The 13,226-nt window shown below is 42.1% G+C and overlaps 1 protein-coding gene across 1 annotated transcript in view; it reads right to left on the bottom strand.

Moving 5' to 3' along the window:
• The window catches only part of shtn1 (shootin 1), a 168,162-nt gene that overhangs the window by 68,155 nt on the left and 86,781 nt on the right, over positions 1–13,226 (bottom strand). The window contains 2 exon segments of the mRNA XM_062057881.1: positions 4,507–4,636; positions 6,587–6,740. Coding sequence (XP_061913865.1) covers positions 4,507–4,636; positions 6,587–6,740 — 284 coding nt within the window.

Raw genomic sequence — 13,226 nt, 5'->3', positions numbered from 1 at the left:
GCTGACTGGGTTAGCTTTCGCCAGCTTAGAAATAAATGTACATCGCTTGTTAAGAGGGCCAAGTCTGATTTTTACCTGCATGAATGCAAAAAACATATAAATGATCCCAAAAAGTTTTGGCAAACCATAAAAGCTTCTTTAAATCATGTGACAACAAATGACTTTCCAAGTCCTTTAATTACTCAATCTGGTACTTTGTCTGATAAGACAACTATATCAAATTGTTTTAATGAGTATTTTGTTTCTGCCGGATCCTTGTTTGAGTCGTTGAATCCTCAATTGTCAAATGTTGGTTTAACAAATGTTAATATACCAAATACACCACAGGCTGTAAATAGACGCAGCACCTGCACTTTTGAGTTCACACCTGTATCAATATCTGAGGTAAACAGTGCACTAAAGAGCCTGGACACAACTAAAGCAGCAGGACCTGACCAAATTGAACCCTTTTTCTTAAAATTGGTTGCTGATTTTGTTGCTGAGCCTCTCTCGCATATTTTTAACCTAAGTCTAACAAGTAAAAGCATTCCAAAAATCTGGAAATCGGCCTTTGTTCTTCCCCTGCTAAAAGGGGGTGAACCCACAAATATAAATAATTACAGACCAATTTCTAAATTATGCATTTCAGCAAAATTGTTTGAGAAGATCATCAGTAACCAGCTAGAGGATTTTTTAGAATCAAACAATATTTTATCTCCATTTCAATCTGGTTTTACAAAACAGCATAGCACTATTACAGCTGCTCTTAAGGTCCTCAATGATTTAATCGAGGCTGGAGACGGCAAGAAATATTGTGTTGCCCTATTTATTGATTTGTCAAAAGCATTTGACACAGTAGACCACAGTCTGTTAATTCAAGCCCTTCATCACGTTAGATTATCTAAAAATGCAGCTGCTTGGTTCACAGACTATCTCTCCAGCAGAACACAACGTGTAAAGGTGGCTGGGACCACCTCTTCTTTACTGGACATTACCAAAGGCGTTCCACAAGGCTCAGTGCTGGGGCCCATTTTATTTTCTATCTACATAAATAATCTTTGTAATAATTTGTCAAATGCAATGTACCATTTTTATGCAGACGACACCATTATTTATTGCTGTTCAACCTCCATCACTCAGGCTTTTGAGTTCTTACAAGCTGCTTTTGATGTCATCCAGGCTCGCTTATTTGATCTTAAATTGGTTTTAAATACAGATAAAAGCAAAGTAATGGTTTTCTCTCATTCAAGGGTGCTACTGGAAAATATTCCAAATATTGTAACATCAAATGGAAACCCTATAGAGCAGGTCTTAAATTACAAGTACTTGGGTTTTACTCTTGATCATTTAAAGCCCATATTAACAACTTGGTCTCTAAGCTTAGGGTAAAGCATGGTTTCTTTTTTAGAAATAAAAACTGCTTCTCTCTTAAAGTCAGAAAGAAATTGGTGACAGCAACTATCTTGCCTGTAATTGATTATGGAGACGTGCTTTATTTTAGTGCTTCATCTAAATGCCTCCAGTCCTTGGACACTGTTTTTCACTCAGCACTAAGATGTGTTACTGGCTGTCGTAGTCTCACCCACCATTGTCAACTGTATATGAAGTCAGACTTATCTTCATTGAGTGCACGCAGATACACACATTGGCTGACTATCATTTATAAGGCTCTTTTAGGTTTAATACCTCCATACTTGTGTACTCTGTTACAAAGAAAAAGCAGCTCTTACGCATTACGTTCTAACAATTTGTATGTTTTAACTGTTCCTCCTGTACGGACTGAATTTGGCAAAAGAGCTTTTGGCATTGCTGCCCCTATGGCATGGAATGCATTGCAGTCTGCCATAATTAGTGGTTGTTATTTTTTTGAAGGAAATAGTGTTCGTTGCTATACACTCTGTAAATTAAATGTGACCAGGAAATAAGTTACAGTAATACATAACATTTAAAAAAAACTGTAAATAATACATGATATCAGTAAAATCATTACATTCATGTACAACATGTACAAAAAATATTGTTGTAGGTTTTCGCATGGTTTTTAGAGTGCTGTACAGGCAGAATAGATGAACGCAATTACCTGCATTGCTGGCCGCCTTGTGGAAGCATTTGTTTTAAACCGCTTTATGACCAGCTCTTCACGATGCGTCGTTTTGTGGGCGGTTTTATTTACGTGCCTCCCCTTCAACTGTCTTCTCCCCGTCAGCCATGTTATAGTTTTTAGTGTTTTCATATGGAATTTATTGAGATATATAAGTTAGAACTAAACGCTACTTTATATTAGAAATGGCAACAGCGGAGGATGTACGTGCGAGGTCTGTCCTACAACGAGAGGACAAAGAAAAAGAAGGAAAATATTTACTACAGCGTTGGACTACAACGGAGGACTCGCGTTAAGATCTTTGGGTAAATTTCTACCATATATGGAGATCTCCACAGACGTCACAGGTCAGACAATGTCACAGTACAGAGCAAATTCGAAACGGCTCCTTTGAAAGAAGTATGAAGGAACACAAGATTATTTTGTAAATATCCCCACAATGCTTCTACATCAGATATGAAAAGTTGGTGTTTTATAAAAGGTCTCCTTTAAAGTACCTGTAGAATGGAAAAACAAGTTGACTTATTGTGTTTCATTGTATCCATATCCAATTGTAAATCCAATCTGCAAAGTATGTATCACAAAATGCCCCAATTTCAGACGACCATTTTGCTCCGAATGTCCGGGTACTCCGGCTTCCTCCCACCGCCAAAAACATGCACCTGGGGATAGGTTGATTGGCAACACTAAATTGGCCCTAGTGTGTGAATGTTGTCTGTCTATCTGTGTTGGCCCTGTGATGAGGTGGCGACTTGTCCAGGGTGTACCCAGCCTTCCGCCCGAATGCACCCCCTGCGACCCTAAAAAGGACAAGCGGTAGAAAATGGATGGATGGATGGGTCTTTGGCAATTTAAGAAGATTTGGGGTGGGATGACGTTACTGTGGGAATGCTTCTGCACTCTGACCATATCATCACATCAGATCATATGCAAGAATGAGATGTCATTCACAATCTCATGAACACTTGTGTTTTTCTTTTTTTTATGCATTGTAAGTCGTAAATAAATAAATAAAAAAGACAATTGAGTCAATGGGGGCTCTCTAGTGTGCCCACAAAGCCCTCTAAATAACCATCCAAAACTCAACAACAATTCTCTATTTACAAATCGTGACCAGAATATTAAACAAATATTAGCAATATTGTTATCATAAGCGCTAATGCAGATTAACTATTTTTTAGCAGCACATTGATAACATATTCATTCTTCATCTAAATGGGAAGATATGGACATCCTATCAGTCGTTATCGCTGTTTGTAATCGTTTTATTATGTGTAGTTTGTATTTCTTGTTTAGCACTGAGCAATACTGCTACATAATGCTTAGTGTTTCACAAAAGCTGGATTTGTTTAGCACACAGCTTCTAAAAGGCCAAACTATTGGCACGCAGTTGGAGGTGTTTGTGTCAGTTAGGGACAGGAGGATACTGGACAAAATGCTGGCCATCATGGACAATCCTGCCTACCCACTCCACCAGACATTTGAGGGACAGCTAAGTTCATACTCCAACAGGCTCCTTCAGCTTCGTTCCCACAGTGTTCGATTCAAGAACTCCTTCATTCCACACTCCATCCAGCTGTATAATCACTCGCCATACAGCAATAGATGATATCTGTCTATTACCTGACACCTTCTATGTTTGCTACTTCTATTTGTTTATAATGTCTATTTTCTGCTGGATTTACTCTCTATTTTATGCTGCAGCTGTTACATATACTGTAATATTGTACATGGTAATTGTTATATATTGTATATATGATATAAACATATAATATAATATAATATATCAGTATATATCATATACTGTACACATATATATATATATATATATATATATATATATATATATATATATATATATATATATATATATATATATATATATATATATATATATATATATATATATATATATATATATATATATATAATGTAAATATTACGTGTACATGTTATATTTTGTATTGTTTTTAGTCTATTTTATACCTGCATTGTCCTTTCCATCTTTTCCATCATTTGTAACTGAGCTACTGTGTGGAACAATTTCCCTTGTGGATCATTAAAGTTTGTCTAAGTCTAAGTCTAAAACTTGTGGCACACCCTCCTTATATTCATATATAAGAGTCTGGATCATACTGTCCCCCAAGTTATCGTGGTTGGCTCTCACAAATATTAGCATCGTTGTTGGTGGGGATTCATGGGAGGGGGTCTGTGGTTCCCATCTGTACGTTACGGATCTCGTGACTGGCTTGCTCATCATCTCTTAAAATGGATTGGAAATGTCTTTGAGATTGATACAATTTTGATCATATCTATTTACTCGCAAACTTTGCAAATCTTTTGGTGTTATAAATCAGATGTATATGATAAAAGCTTCAACATAGAGGCAACTTGTTTTCCCACTCTACTGGTAGGCAGACTTTTACCTGAGTGGGTTGGAGACTGCAAAAGATGGTAGAGGAGGAGGAGGAGGAGGAGGGGGGGGAGGCGGACATGGATGCACTGGAGAAGGTGGAGGCTTGGTGGCAACTTGTAGTTTTTTCTGAAGTTCCTCAACTGACCAATCAAATGATAATACATGATGGAGTGATTATTTAATATTTGCATATTGTTCTGCCCTGTAATGTACACAGTAACAAAAATAATATAAAACATAGAAATAAACACATTTTGCGAAACTTTGGCGTCTTGTGACACTTTTCATCAATACTAAAAATATGCGGACTTGATGGGTTGTACACATAAATTGGTCAGACCTAAACTGGCATTGTACCAAAATCACTTGTAAAAATTAGTGCTGTCAAATGATATGTATTTTAAGCATATTAATTACTTGTGATTATCATTATCAATCGCAGTAAATTACTTGTTGCTTGATTCAAATTCACTTAAAAAATACCTCAATATTTTAGGTAATCTGCTGTAAAGGTAAAGGAGCATGTGCGGATTATTATTATTAGAGGGAACGCTGCTAGTGCACATTGCTGCTTTTACAATGGAGGTGCTTCACGTCCGTGTTTGGATTACAGTTAAGTGCATTTATAACATAAAATGTAGATTGTAGAAGTGAGAACCCATCATTCATTCACACCTGGTGGTGGTAAGCTACATTTGTAGCCACAGCTGCCCTGGGGTAGGCTGATGGAAGCGTGGCTGACAGTTTGCGCCTACGGCCCCTCCAACAACCACCTATCATTCATCATTTATTCACCAATGTGAGCGGCACTGGGGGCAAGGGTGAAGTGTCCTGCCCGAGGACACAATGGCAGCAATTTGGATGGTAAGAGGCGGGTAGCGAACCTTAGGTTTCTGGCACAGCCGCTTTACCCACTACACCATGCCGCCCCATGGAATACAACAAGATGAGCAGAAACAAAGACGGTAGAGAGGAAGTTTAAAGTCACTTGTATCAGAGCTTTTCGTCAAAACATGGCAAGGCTTTTCTCATATTAGTCACACACGTCCGGTTGGTGGCTTCACAATAATGTGTTGTGTTGCATCACATCCAACAAAACAACGAAAAATCGTCTTACAATACGATCATGCTATTCTATTATTCTGTGTTATTCTGTGATATTTCTACCTAAATGTTTTTTGGCAGATTGAAACTGAATGTATTGTAATGGCAGCGGCAATATGACAGTCTTCTTCTTCGCTACTACTGAGACTAGGTTAATGTGGGCTGCAGAGGACAGTGGCAAGCATGCTTGCAGTACAAGCATGCTTGCCACTGTCCTCTGCAGCCCACATTAGGTAATTACAGTTCACTACACAATATTGCCATCGTTATGTTATATTATTTTATACCCTGTTCTGATGTTAACAGGCTGAATATTACATATCATTAATAAATAAGTAGATAAGATTAAAACATCGTCATGCAGAGATATGAATAAAGTACAGAATATCAGAAACATTTATTCGTGAAACTTCTATCTAAACATGGATTTATAGCTCCTCTCCTCTAAATGCAAGTGAGTGCTCCTAAAGAAGGAATACAAAATCTGTATTCCAACAAAATACAAAATCTGGCAACTCATTGCAGGTATTTTTTTTTTTAATTCTCTTTAAAAGCGTGTTTATATACTTTTTGTGTTGAGCATCATCTTTAAAAAACTTTCAGCAAACCAAATTGATTGTCCAGTCATGGTATTAAAAACGTAAAAAATATCTGTATAGAGTACGCTTATTAATAACGAAAAATGATATCTTTCTGCGATTATTCACGATTAATTTTGACTTAACTATGAAGAAAATGGGAATAATCGCGATCAATATATTAATCATTTGACAGCCCTAATATATAAATAGTTTTGTAAATATTGTACTGTTGTCTATGCTTGCAAATATTGTACTGTTGTCTATGTTTGCAAATATTGTAATGTTGTCTATATTTGTAAATATTGTATTGTTGTCTATGTTTTTAAATATTGTACTGTTGTCTATAGTTGTATATACTGTAATGCTGTGTATATGATTGTAAATGTAAATGTTGTATGTTCTTACCTGTAAAGCTCAGATCCTTGACCTGTGCTTGGGCCTTGCAGTACTCGTGACAGCACTCACGTTTCTCCTCCTCAACAAGCTCAAGTTTACACCTCAAGGCCATGAGCTCCTTTCTAGTCTGGCAGCTACTTAGTTGGTCCTCCATCTGCTTTATCTGAGCATAGACACATGTTTAGTCACTACAGCAGGGGTCACCAACCTTTTTGAAACCAAGGGCTACTTCTTGGGTACTGATTAATGCGAAGGGCTACCAGTTAGATACACACTTAAATAAATTGCCAGAAGTAGCCAATTTGCTCAATTTACCTTTAACTCTGTTATTATTAATAATTAATGATATTTATCTTTGTGGAAACACTGATCATCTTAATGATTTCTCACAATAAATATATATAGAAACAGATAAATATCAATATGCAACACTTTATTTTTATATTTTCTCTAAGTGCACATTTATCAAATTGAACATTTTTAAATGATCACTTCTAAGACAGTCTTGTGAAATCACTATATCCCATTTTAACTAGCTAGCCACTAACATTTTTTAACAAATCATGAATTACTTTGCACCATGTTTGTACAAATAATAACTCATGTAAAATACAAAAGTCAACTCTCAAATTTTTAAATCATGTCACACTTTGAACTGGACACCAAATCTGTTATCTGTTTCTTTGTCAGTTAGTGGGAAGCCTGGCATTGCATGCTGTTAACTAGTGTGTTGTACTCTGGTGTGTAACTTGACACTGCAACTCTGAGTGAGTCTTGCAGATGTGCATCAGTGAGGCGTGTTCTGTGTTTGTTCTTGATGAAGTTCATGTCAGAAAAGGCTGATTCACAAAGATAAGATTTTTCCTCATTGTTTGCTCTGTAACGACCAATAATAATACAAATAAAAAATAGGCTATGCTTCACCTAATGCATAATGTTCTTCATTCATGCTCTCCATTATGCTTACTATTGTTTGGATCCGATGACTTTTCGTTTCGCTTGAGAATGTTTGTGCATTAGTTGTGTAATTATGGGGGAAATTATGATTTGAAAACCTACACTAATAAACAAAACAATCGCCCAGCATTAATCACATTTTCTTGTTCTGTGACTTATTTTTAACAAAAAAATTCTCATATTTTGCTTGATTGCTTGATCTTGCTTGGAATTGTACTTCTTGCAGTGTGGAGTACGTAACCAGGGTTTGGTAGATACTGTACCCCTGTTTTAGGGGCACGGTTAGATACATTTTTGATATCATAAAAAATGTTAAAGACGATAAAAACGCTTGGAAGATGCGACTAATGGAAGTCACCATTGCAGCCTTCAAAGACCTCTAAATCAATCAATCAGTTTTGTATACACAATGCAAGTCACACGTTCATAACCATATGTAACATGTTCAATATTTACCGTATTTGGTCATTTTAATCAATGCCGGAACGAATTCTTCTGCGCATTGAGTTCCAATTCCATAGCAGCGCACGTCTTCTGGCAACAACCCCTTCCGGATACAAAACGCTTGTGTGTGTTCTAATCATGGGAGATTCGGTAACAAACAACAAAGAAGACTATTTTTGTACAAATGAGGATTCACAACCTTATCTTTTTTAATCTAAATTTATGGAGGATGAACTGCTGCTTCTTAGAGCACGAAGAAGAGGGTGAAACGTTAGAGCAGACGGAAGCCGAGAGAGTGAGGGTAAAGTGAATCAAAGCTGCAAAATGTGGAACTTGAAGCCAAGCTATTTCGACAAAAATGGAATGCATAACTGGAAAAAAGGATCCCTGGCCAGCTGGACCAAACAGACAACTGTCCACCAAGTGAGTCACACTTTATATTGATCATGATACATGCAGTACGTCATACGTGTATCATGACAGACATCATATGCTGTCTGGCTCACTGTGTATTGTACAACTGTGTAGTGAACATGACATGTAGGCTAATACTTTACAGATAGATTACAGATTATTGTTATTTTTATTCCACTCAAAATGTTTTATCACATTGTGGTGCATTACAAACTTGAAAGCGTTTGTGCTGACGTAGAAGCTAGCTTATCTCTTGCCGCAGTTAGCTTGTACGGAAAATACCGTAGCACGCTAATGTGTTAGTACGCTAGAAAAAGAGTTCCTCTGTGTTCGCTATTGCAATAACAATGTCGCTACATTTTGGTTATTTTACAGGTTAAGGAACATAAATAAATGAAGTAGCGTTGACGGTTCTTGAATGCATTTTTAAAGTGATTTAGTGGTAGAATTGATTGCTCCCATTAGCTGCATTGCTGGCCACCAAGAACATATTAGAAAGAAAAAAAACAAAAAACGTTTGTTTTCCTGTCTCTCACAATGATTGTGAACGATTCAAAATTCCCAAAAAAGTGCAGTTCCCCTTTAAGAAAAATATGATTATTAGTAAATACTAAAAACAAAATTATGGATAAAAGTACACAGATAAGCCATGTAGCAGGTAAAATACACATCAGTAAAGATAAAACACAAATTGTAGGAATTTGCAAAAAAATTCAGTGGTTTCACTTACATCAGTTGACGCTAATTGGGCGTTTTTTACTCCACTATTATTTGGCCTGAAGCCTACATGTGTGCAGCAGGGGAGCTAGTTAACTATATTACGAGAGTAGTGCATGAGTGTTTGCGAGAATGGCAATGTGTTGGTTAAGTACCGTCAGTGAGTGAGTGTGCGAGGAAAGAGAGAAAACGACTGCGCAAGAGTGTGAACGAGTCCGGTTGTGTCCAGCAAAACTAATAATAAAGCGATTGTCACAAATCGGCGGCATCTTTTTTCTGATCTGAACTTGAAACTTTGCAGACCCATTGCAGGTTAAAGTGAAGGGTGTTACCCCTGACAAAAAAAATCATCCCTGGAGGGAATGTCTCCCCAGTGCTTCTCGACTACGGTCTGCAAGGTGAGCTGAAACACAGTAAAGTTGTAACAACTACATTATTACCTGTCACTCTTTATAAGTCCTTGTGCAGATCTGAATGCTTATTATCTAAATGTTTACCTAAGTTTGAAGCAAAGGTGGTAATACTAATCGCCACGTTTGGCAAGGCATGTAAATGGGTTATACTTGTATAGCACTTTTCTACCTTCAAGGTACTCAAAGCGCTTTGACACTATTTCCACATTCACCCATTCACACATACACATTCACACACTGATGGCAGGAGCTGCCATGTTTTAAAGCAGCACTTGCAGCATGGCGCCTCCCAGTTTAAAGTGTCACCTTTATCGTTAGTTTTAAAGCCCAAATACAATTCTACTGGTAAGTAGAATTGCTGTCACCTGGACAATGATAAGACATCCATCCATCCATCTTCTTCCGCTTATCCAAGGTCGGGTCGCGGGGGCAGCAGCCTAAGCAGGGAAGCCCAGACTTTTCTCTCCCCAGCCACTTCGTCCAGCTCCTCCGGGGGGATCCCGAGGCGTTCCCAGGCCAGCCGGGAGACATAGTCTTTCCAACGTGTCCTGTGTCTTCCCCGTGGCCTCCTACCGGTTGGACGTGCCCTAAACACCTCCCGAGGGAGGCGTTCGGGTGGCATCCTGACCAGATGCCCGAACCACCTCATCTGGCTCCTCTCGATGTGGAGGAGCAGTGGCTTTACTTTGAGCTCCCCCCGGATGGCAGAGCTTCTCACCCTATCTCTAAGGGAGAGCCCCGCCACCCGGCGGAGGAAACTCATTTCGGCCGCCTGTACCCGTGATCTTGTCCTTTCGGTCATAACCCAAAGCTCATGACCATAGGTGAGGATGGGAACGTAGATCGACCGGTAAATTGAGAGCTTTGCCTTCCGGCTCAGCTCCTTCTTCACCACAACGGACCGATACAGCGTCCGCATTACTGAAGATGCCGCACCGATCCGCCTGTCGATCTCACGATCCACTTTTCCCTCACTCGTGAACAAGACTCCTAGGTACTTAAACTCCTCCACTTGGGGCAGGGTCTCCTCCCCAACCCGGAGATGGCACTCCACCCTTTTCCGAGCGAGAACCATGGACTCGGACTTGGAGGTGCTGATTCTCATCCCAGTCGCTTCACAGTCGGCTGCAAACCGATCCAGTGAGAGCTGAAGATCCTGGCCAGATGAAGCCATCAGGGACCACATCATCTGCAAAAAGCAGAGACCTAATCCTGCAGCCACCAAACCGGATCCCCTCAACGCCTTGACTGCGCCTAAAAATTCTGTCCATAAAAGTTATGAACAGAATGGGTGACAAAGGACAGCCTTGGCGGAGTCCGACCCTCACTGGAAACGTGTCCGACTTACTGCCGGCAATGCGGACCAAGCTCTGACACTGATCGTACAGGGAGCGGACAGCCACAATCAGACAGTCCGATACCTTATACTCTCTGAGCACTCCCCACAGGACCTGCCGAGGGACACGGTCGAATGCCTTCTCCAAGTCCACAAAGCACATGTAGACTGGTTGGGCAAACTCCCATGCACCCTCAAGGACCCTACCGAGAGTATAGAGCTGGTCCACAGTTCCACGACCAGGACGAAAACCACACTGTTCCTCCTGAATCCGAGGTTCGACTATCCGGCTTAGCCTCCTCTCCAGTACACCTGAATAGACCTTACCGGGAAGGCTGAGGAGTGTGATCCCACGATAGTTGGAAAACACCCTCCGGTTCCCCTTCTTAAAGAGAGGAACCACCACCCCGGTCTGCCAATCCAGAGGTACCGCCCCCGATGTCCATGCGATGCTGCAGAGTCTTGTCAACCAAGACAGCCCCACAGCATCCAGAGCCTTAAGAAACTACGGGCAGAACTCATCCACCCCCGGGGCCTTGCCACCGAGGAGCTTTTTAACTACCTCAGCAACCTCAGCCCCAGAAATAGGAGAGCCCACCACAGATTCCCCAGGCACTGCTTCCTCATAGGAAGACGTGTCGGTGGGATTGAGGAGGTCTTCAAAGTATTCCCTCCACCGATCCACAACATCCGCAGTCGAGGTCAGCAGGACACCATCCGCACCATACATGGTGTTGACAGTGCACTGCTTCCCCTTCCTGAGGCGGCGGATGGTGGTCCAGAATCGCTTCGAAGCCGTCCGGAAGTTGTTTTGCATGGCCTCGCCGAACTCCTCCCATGTCCGAGTTTTTGCCTCCGCGACCGCTGAAGCCGCACACCGCTTGGCCTGTCGGTACCTGTCCGCTGCCTCCGGAGTCCTATGAGCAAAAGAACCCGATAGGACTCCTTCTTCAGTTTGACGGCATCCCTCACCGCCGGTGTCCACCAACGGGTTCTAGGATTATCACCACGACAGGCACCAACTACCTTGCGGCCACAGCTCCAATCAGCCGCCTCAACAATAGAGGTGCAGAACATGGTCCACTCGGACTCAATGTCCAGCACCTCCCTCGTGACATGTTGAAAGTTCTTCCGGAGGTGGGAATTGAAACTCTCTCTGACAGGAGACTCTGCCAGACGTTCCCAGCAGACCCTCACAATGCGTTTGGGCCTGCCAGGTCTGTCCGGCATCCTCCCCCACCATCGCAGCCAACTCACCACCAGGTGGTGATCGGTAGAAAGCTCCGCCCCTCTCTTCACCCGAGTGTCCAAAACATGAGGCCGCAAATCCGATGACACAACTACAAAGTCGATCATGGAACTGCGGCCTATGGTGTCCTGGTGCCAAGTGCACATAAGGACACCCTTATGCTTGAACATGGTATTTGTTATGGACAATCTGTGACGAGCACAAAAGTCCAATAACAAAACACCACTCGGGTTCAGATCCAGGCGGCCATTCTTCCCAATCACGCCTCTCCAGGTTTCACTGTCGTTGCCAACATGAGCGTTGAAGTCCCCCAGTAGGACAAGGGAATCACCCGGGGGAGCACTTTCCAGTACTCCCTCGAGTGTATCCAAAAAGGGTGAGTACTTTGAACTGCTGTTTGGTGCGTAAGCACAAACAACAGTCAGGACCCGGCCCCCCACCCGAAGGCGGAGGGAGGCTACCCTCTCGTCCACCGGGTTGAACTCCAAGTGCAGGCTTTGAGCCGGGGGGAAACAAGAATTGCTACCCCAGCTCGTCGCCTCTATTTGCTTTCAACGCCAGTGTGTAAGAGAGTCCACCCCCTCTCGAGAGAACTGGTTCCAAAGCCCTTGCTGTGCGTCGAGGGGAGTCCGACTATATCCAGCCGGAACTTCTCTACCTTGCGCACAAGCTCAGGCTCCTTCCCCCCCAGCGAGGTGACGTTCCACGTCCCAAGAGCTAGCTTATGTAGCCGAGGATCGGACCGCCAAGTGCCCTGCCTTCGGCTGCCGCCCAGCTCACACTGCACCCGACCTCTATGGCCCTTCCCATGAGTGGTGAGCCCATTGGAGGGGGGACCCACGTTGCCCGGCCGGGCCCAATGGGGACAGGCCCGGCCACGAGGTGCTCGCCATCGTGCCCCAACTACGGGCCTGGCTCCAGAGGGGGGCCCCGGTGACCCGCGTCCGGGCGAGAGAAATCTGAATCCTTGTTGTTTCATTCCCATAGAAGTCTTCGAGCTGCTCTTTGTCTGATCCCTCACCTAGGACCTGTTTGTCTTGGGAGACCCTACCAGGGGGAATGAAATCCCCCGGACTTCATAGCTCCTAGGATCATGGGGACACGCAAACTCCTCTACCA

This window comes from Entelurus aequoreus, linkage group LG09 (assembly GCF_033978785.1).
Source record: "Entelurus aequoreus isolate RoL-2023_Sb linkage group LG09, RoL_Eaeq_v1.1, whole genome shotgun sequence".
In the NCBI taxonomy this organism is placed as follows: domain Eukaryota; kingdom Metazoa; phylum Chordata; class Actinopteri; order Syngnathiformes; family Syngnathidae; genus Entelurus; species Entelurus aequoreus.
This window is presented reverse-complemented; position numbering and strand designations above follow the sequence as displayed.